Source organism: Lactuca serriola, chromosome 4, assembly GCF_051521515.1.
Source record: "Lactuca serriola cultivar US96UC23 chromosome 4, Lser_US96UC23_V15, whole genome shotgun sequence".
In the NCBI taxonomy this organism is placed as follows: Eukaryota; Viridiplantae; Streptophyta; class Magnoliopsida; order Asterales; family Asteraceae; genus Lactuca; species Lactuca serriola.
The window spans coordinates 300,924,242-300,931,958 of NC_136411.1; the positions used below are offsets into that span (position 1 = coordinate 300,924,242).

Below are 7,717 nucleotides of genomic sequence, written 5' to 3' on the forward strand. Positions count from 1 at the left end.
AGTTATGAAATACTAATAAATATTTATTTTTCATTTATTTTTAAGTTTTTATATTCCTAAATATAGAAACGTATCATTCTGTTTTACAAAATCTTTTTGGTCTAAAACGAACTTTTACGAGACAAAAGTAAATAGGAACAAAAAAGACTAAATAGTTTAGGAACCAACAAAAAATTTGTCTATGCTAAGAAAAATTAATAATTTAACATGTTGTTATTGGTAGTTTTGTACAACAAAATAAAAGTAAAAACCTCATAAAACATTTAATAAAAACATAAACAAGTAAGTATATTAAACAAATGGTTTTTAAAATCGTACTACATGAGATTTTGTTCTAATTATTTTATATAAGTTTGAAATAAAATGTTCTACATAAGAGATATTTCTCTAATCTCTCTTTTTACATCTTTTTCTATATATAGGAAGTTTTAATTTTTTCATAAAACAGCAAATACAATATCAAAAGATAATATCTTTTAAAATAATTCAACTTGGTGTCCATAAAGAGTCTCGATATCCAAAAAGAATTTACATGTCCGAGATTACTAAAATTTCTCGTTGTTGATGATCCACAAGAAAGTCGCAAAGCTATAAATGCTTGTTGGCTGGTTATTTCAATTGGGTTTCTTTCTCTCTTAACGACGAAGTATCGATCCTTTCCTTTCCTTTCCGCGTCTTCTATTTAAACATCAAACACATTTTTCAAGAAATCTTGTGTACAATTCGTTAATAATGGCCTTCTACTCATACCCTTCTCATTCTTCGCCCTTATCTTCAAACATTTCTTCTTTTTCATTCGTCAATTCGTTTCTCAGAGTCAAAGATTTCTTCACCCCTGCAGTTCCTGTGATTATTGGGAATGTCTTCTCTGCAATTTTCACCTTCTTCTTTGCATTAGGTTTGTGTTCCTTTCTCTTGTTTATCCCAATTTTGTATCTTAATTTGTCGAAATTGGATTTCTGTTGTTGATATTTGTAAGTTTTTTCATGTGGGTTTTCCGTAATAGGAAAAGGGATTTCTTGTTTTTCTATCTAAATTCCCAAATTCATCCGAACTTGCTTCTCAATTTGTTATGTTAGGGTTAGGGGGTTATACCCTTGTAGGTTCCCTTTCGATTTCATCTCTAATTATCAAAATTTCATTCAACTAGCATGTTTATGGTTGCTGTTGCTTAACGAATTGATGAATGATGATGTATATGTAAAACGTGAAGCAAGATTAAGATAAAGCAACATATATAATAAAAAAAAAAGCTTCAGCCATCTTTACTTTTTTACATATTTGAATAAAAAGCTAATCAATCTTATCCAAATCATGTCAATTCCCTCCTTTCTTTTCGATTTTACTTGATATCAGCAAGACCATTTTTATAATTAACTTGATAAAGGTTCAAGAAATCTTTTTGTTTTGAAAAAAGTGTAAACATATGAAGACCACTTTATTTTCTTATAAACAAAGGAACTTCATCATCTTCTTCTTATAAAAATCTAATATGAGTATATGATATATCTTTGCAGTTGGGACTTTATTAGGGGCAATGACTGGGGCTTTGATAGGCCAAGAAACAGAGAGTGGATTTGTGAGGGGAGCTGCAGTTGGAGCCATTTCGGGTGCTGTTTTTTCCATTGAAGTCTTTGAATCTTCACTTGTTTTGTGGAAATCAGATGAATCTGGGATTGGTTGTCTTCTATACTTGGTGAGCAATTTTACTTTTCTAACCTTCATATGTTTATCGAATTCAACTGGGCTCTCAGGGGTTGTTGGAAAAATAACCCTTTTGTAGAAACTTCCTTTTCTTCCAAAGATATCAACAATGTTGAAGAAATAAATCACAAAGTTGTTTCAAAGATTCAAACTTTTCATCAATACATCGGAAAGAACGATAATTTTTACGAAAATCAAGTTTAGGGGTGCTTAAAAAGGGTTACTTTTACAACTTCTTGATCAATTGGCTGTTCTCTCTCACTTTCTTGAAATACAACAGTATGTTTCAAGAAAATGATTCTTTGAGTTTTATTTAGTTTTACAAATGCTAATCCATTTTTGCTAAAAATTGTCACAGATTGATGTGATTGTAAGCTTGTTAAGTGGTAGGCTTGTTCGTGAACGTATTGGTCCAGCCATGTTAAGTGCAGTTCAAAGTCAGGTAAATTCTGCAAAATCTGATAATTTCAATTCATTTATTCTTTGTATATAGCACCATAATTTTTTTTTTTTATTAATTTTGTTATTATAGTATTCTACTTCTATTTCTCCCTATTACAATATTGTACTTTGAAACTTCTACTCATTTATAGCAATGCTATCCAATTCAAACCAATTTTCATGACTATAATTGTATTGGAAAATGGAAAGAAATGGAAATAGGATGCTATTATACATAAATAAATGAAAGTATATTTCTATTTTTGGCTTTTTATAAAACAAACTTTCTCATTGTGCAATGTTCATGACCCATTTTTGTGTTATAACTTAGATGGGAGCTATTGAAACTGGATTTGATGAGCTTCATAGCATATTTGACATTGGAGGTTCTAAAGGGTTGCCTGAATATTCTCTTGAAAAAATACCCAAAATTGCAATTACAAGTGATAATGATGTGGATGATTCAGGGGAGAGAGTCTCTTGCTCTGTATGCCTACAGGTAATATCATCATTCCTAATTTTCTTTTAGCTCTAAGGATGAGGGCATTTACGTCATTTGCATATACGAGATGTTGAAAAAAGTGTAATTAGCTTGTTCTTGCTTGAAACATGCATTGTTCATAGACAATCATTTTAAAGTAAGGCAACTTGGGTGGTAGTTGAACTAGTTCTTTCATATTTATTAGGATAAAATGCTATTTGAATTAAATATTTATAAATATATATGAAAAAATGATGGCACAATTTGGTACATGGAAGTCTAAAATGAAGGAAAATTAGTAAAAAGTTTGACTTAATGGGGAAAAATTCAGTTCTCTAGTGTTCTTTATTAAGTCATTCTTTATGCATCAAGTCAAAAGAGAAACACTCATTAAGCCCTCTATGTATATAAAACAAATGTTTGAAGCATATCATGATTTATAAATATTGATGAAATTCTAATTGAGGATTTGGTACTTGATATTTATTTGTACAGGATTTCCAACTTGGAGAAACAGTTAGAAGTTTGCCACAATGTCATCATATGTTCCACCTACCATGCATTGATAAATGGCTTGTGAGACATGGGTCTTGTCCATTATGTAGAAGAGATATTTAAATTATTTTTTTATATTTTTCTGAGTCATGTAAATTCCCATTTTTTTTTTCAGTTTGACCCCTGAAGTTTCTTTATTTCTTGGGTTAGACCCTAACTTTTTGTATGATCTGTTTTGTATATGTATCATGATATAGATGAGGTTTTATGTATAAAAGTATAGTTTCAACATTTCCCACTCTTTTGTTTGGTACTTTCTTGTTTTGGACTATGGGACACAAATAATTGTAAGTTTTTGTCCCACCAAAAAAGATGGGAAAAAACTCATTATCAATCTTCCGTCTGTGTAAAAGACATAAATCTTCTTATCCTAATCATCAAGAATAACTGAAAATACCTGAAAGAAGGTTGTTGTGCCCAATGAAGTGGTACAGAACAAACATCTACACCAATACTTGCAACACCATTGCAAAGTACTTGCAAAGTAACATTGATATGCAACATCAAACACCAAATGCAAAAATCCTTGCAAACCTTAAAATCTTTTACTTGAAGTCAATCTTGTATTTCAAATCCATTGCCAATCTTCATACAATATTGAACTATTATAGCAACATAACATATTCGGCCCTTAGTTCATTTAGATCATCATTAAACTACTTCAAAATCTCAATCACCTTGCCCAATAATGAGATTGGAAACAAGTGCTTCTTTCAAGTCTCATAACCATATTCATGTTCTTGTAAGAATATATTACTACTTTCTCAGGTATTTCCAATAGTATCCCTTTCTCCAATCTTTCCATGTTTTCTAATTTCAAGTAATGAACATGAATTTGTGCTTGAATGAATATTCTTAGTTCAAGATCTAGTGAAGCAAAATCCTTGATAGTTTCTGCATATATAATCTACATATTTTAAGGAATTTCTTGTACTTTTCTTCTTCCCTCTGATGGGATGTTCCATGTTTGAGAATTAGACTCTGGACGTTGGTGACCTTGTGGGATTGATAAAAGGGATTTGCCCATCCTCCTATGTGTTGTAATGGGAGGAAAAGCTCTTTTTCCTCATGCTTTTTGTATGATTTGATAATTTTTATAATAGGATCTTTGATGAACTTCCAATCCCAAGTAGTTGTTGATAAGTCATCTGTTTTAGTAACTAAGCATCATAAAACTCCTATTTGACAATTCCTTCAAGTTCTAGCAATCTTGCTTCTTCCAACTAAATATCAACTTAAGCTTTAATATCAAAATATTCTTCTTCTTTATTCTCACCAAGCACTTCAACAACAGGATCCTATACAATAAGCTCTTGTACAATAGGCCTCACTGAATTAGGAAACAAATGATCATATTCCTCTATCCTTAGGGTCAATAGTGGGACCCTTCTTCTTTATGGAATAGGTAGCAACAAGCTTAGTAAATGATATGTCTTTACCTTTTGGTTTAGAAGTGGAAATTCCGATAGTAGGTATAGTATATTTTGAGTGATTGATTGGGTAGAGGCTATTTGGGTAGGTAGAGTTTGGATAGTTTCAATGGATGGTCTTGCTCTTGCTTAGGTAGGTTGATTTAGTGTTGATGCTAATGGAAAGGTCAAATTTGTAAGTGGGTATGCATTTGAGGGATTCATATTTCATAATTGGGTAGTTGAGCTTGAGTGGTTTGAGTTGGGCGGTTGGGGTTCGGTTTGTGTTTAACTTGTAGGTTTTTATGGATTCTCCTAAGAACTTTCACTTGAATCTATTTCATATTATCCAACCTTTTCTTTCAGAGTTTATTATCCTTTTTTTTCTATCTTCCTCTATCTTATTCTTTCTTAAAGATGATGCCAATTGGTTCTTTGTCTTCATCATTGTTCTACGATTCTTCTCCCAAAGTAGTTTTTCTCAACTTCTTATTCAGTTGCTTTGGAGGTGACTTGGGAAGACAATGATGAGTTTTGAAAGCTTAAAAATGATTTTTTTTTTCTTATAACGAAAATCGGTAACTATTATTTTAAGACAAATTTAAAAAATAAACCACCAAGGATTCAATTACATTAGTTTGAAAGATTATAAAACAACCATATGATGTTTAGATGACAACCTTTACAGACTTGATCCCACTTGACAATCTGGGAGATGACGTAGACGGCCAAACCCAATGAAGAGTTTCTCTATAATGTATCCACCAACAAGTTTGAATTTCTAAGAATACTAGTTCTCTCTTGTAAAAGTATTTCTTAAGCCTTTAAGAACCAAACACAATTTATTCTTCCAGGACAAACACTTAAAACCACCAACTTCTTTCACTAGTCTTCAATATAGAGAAAGGAGAGGGGATGAGCTAGTTTTGATAATGAGAAAGAAAAAGATGAAAGACTAACCAAAAAGGCAAGCCTCACACTCTCTTATATATTCACACTTGGATGTAAGATCCATGCTCTTACTAAATGCAAAGGGATGAAAACATAGAGGTATGATGCATCTAAGAATAAGTCAAACAAGCAATATACCATCCCAATGGGATGGTCTCAGCCGAAAGTAAGGAAGAGAGGGGAGATGGAGTGTCTTATAGTTCAACCCATTTAATACATGTACATGTCTTTATCTTTTGAACTTGAAGAGGTCTAAAAACTTGTACACAACAAATTAGATCATACCGCGTGATTAAATAGCTAGTTATAACTTCTAGAAATATTATTTCTATAAAATAATAATTCCTCAATTAATTATAAGAGTTGATAATATTTATTAATAATCAAATTCTAATAAATATTCAGTAAGTGACTACTTGTTAAAGGTGTGACCCTATAGAACCATATGTTATTAGCAAACATCATTCTAAAATGATTCATGAGCATATAAATCTAACAGAGAGCATCTTATAGGAATGGAAATCTTAGGCTTATCCTCTTTTCCTTTTTTTTTAGTATCTTGGTCAGGAACTACAACAAACGTTCTTGCAAATGACAGTTCAAGATGTCCTTTAATCTATAACACTAATTTGTTAGTATCTTCCTAGTTGTTTATTCTCCAACTCTTTTAATGCTAGTAAGAGTATTTTTCTTTTCAAATTAAAAACTTTATTAGATAACTTCTTGAAAGTCTTCTCCAACTCAATAATTGATTTACAACATTCCAAGTTTGTGTAAATGAGAACTCTATTTTTTAATGGAAACTGAAAGATAGAAATGAAATAAAGAAAATGACTCGTGTTATAGAGTTAATCGAGTTGTAACATAGATTGATGGGACAGATAACCCAATTAAGATAAGTAAGAAAAAAATATATGAATGAAAGTAATTAAAGAAAGGAGTATAGTTGAGCGAAGGATGAGAAATTTGGTTGTCAACCGAATACAATCATGAGAAATCGACTAATGAGGATTAAAAACCTCGACGTGCATTGGTTGAAAAAAGCAAGTGTTGAGCAAGGAACTAAAGTTATAACTAAGACAAGTGGAGGAAAAGAAAATAATTGAGTTACAACTTCCGAATGTGAATAATTAAAAATATTTCATGATGTATTGGATAAAGATGTAGTATAATGTAAAGAAAATGTCGATGATACGTAAATTGTAAGAGCATATCACTTTGATGTGCTAAACTTGATAAGGAATACCTTAGCAAAAAGAGAACATGCACACCCTTATTGCCGATTTCTACATCTAAAGACAAATGGAAATGGAAAGAAATGTTTAGTAAGATGTGAAATTCAATAAGACATGAATTATATGAATATTCGTGCACAAAGTACAAGGCTCGGGACATGATGATTTGAAGTCAGTGAAGGTTTAAATGGATTGTTTAAAGAACATATATCATGAGTAAATAAGAGATCATAATAAATGGTTTGCATAGATGATGCATGTCCATGTGTATTTGGTATTTGGCCTAGATACAACCATTGATTCGAAGTTCCACTTGCAATGTAGTGCAACTAGAAGATTTAAAGATTGACCAACATAAATTGTGAGTTGTTTGATTATAACTAAGAAATATGGGAATCGTCATAGTATGAAGAAGATTTTGGGATTCGAAATGAATAATTATTAGAAGAGTTACAAATGATGAAGGCCAGGAAAAAAGAAATAGTTTCTTATAGTAAGATCAAAGGATTCAATAATACAACTGAAATGAAGAAGTTAGGAAGTTTAATTAAAGCGAATATAAAGTTTATAAAACAAAAGTATATTGTCCTAATGTATTAAAGTGTAAACTACATTGACTGATTGGAAAGAAGGCAAGTATGGAGAATTGGAAATATTAGATACTGTGACATCCCCAATTTTCTTGGCCAGAAAAGACCGTTTTATCTATGCTTATTAAAAAAAACAGGGTTTGTTTATGAATGCAGAATCTGTCCCATAAAAAGTATTTCCGAAGAAATGTTTTTCATTGATTATTATAAACTTTTGGATGTCATAACTAATACAAGATACATAAGCATAAATGTAATCATTATAAGCCTTACAGTAACTCATTGCACTAATGGCCTATACTCCTTGAATTTCACAGTGGATTGTACCTTCGTATCATTACCTATGATACA

At 31.1% G+C, this 7,717-nt stretch overlaps 1 protein-coding gene across 1 annotated transcript; it reads left to right on the forward strand.

Moving 5' to 3' along the window:
- The first annotated feature begins 525 nt into the window (after positions 1 to 525).
- On the forward strand, positions 526 to 3,412 carry LOC145097204 (NEP1-interacting protein-like 1). Its single transcript, XM_079034725.1, has 5 exons — positions 526 to 898; positions 1,518 to 1,696; positions 2,063 to 2,146; positions 2,477 to 2,644; positions 3,122 to 3,412. The coding sequence occupies exons 1-5, from the start codon at positions 733 to 735 to the stop codon at positions 3,242 to 3,244; spliced, it is 720 nt and encodes a 239-aa protein (XP_078890851.1). The 5' UTR covers positions 526 to 732; the 3' UTR covers positions 3,245 to 3,412.
- The last annotated feature ends 4,305 nt before the right edge of the window (positions 3,413 to 7,717 follow it).

Coding starts and splice junctions, on each gene's coding strand:
- LOC145097204 (XM_079034725.1), top strand. CDS start 733: ATGGCCTTCTACTCATACCCTTCTCATTCTTCGCCCTTATCTTCAAAC. Junction 899..1,517: donor CACCTTCTTCTTTGCATTAG/GTTTGTGTTCCT, acceptor ATATCTTTGCAG/TTGGGACTTTATTAGGGGCA. Junction 2,645..3,121: donor CTTGCTCTGTATGCCTACAG/GTAATATCATCA, acceptor TTATTTGTACAG/GATTTCCAACTTGGAGAAAC.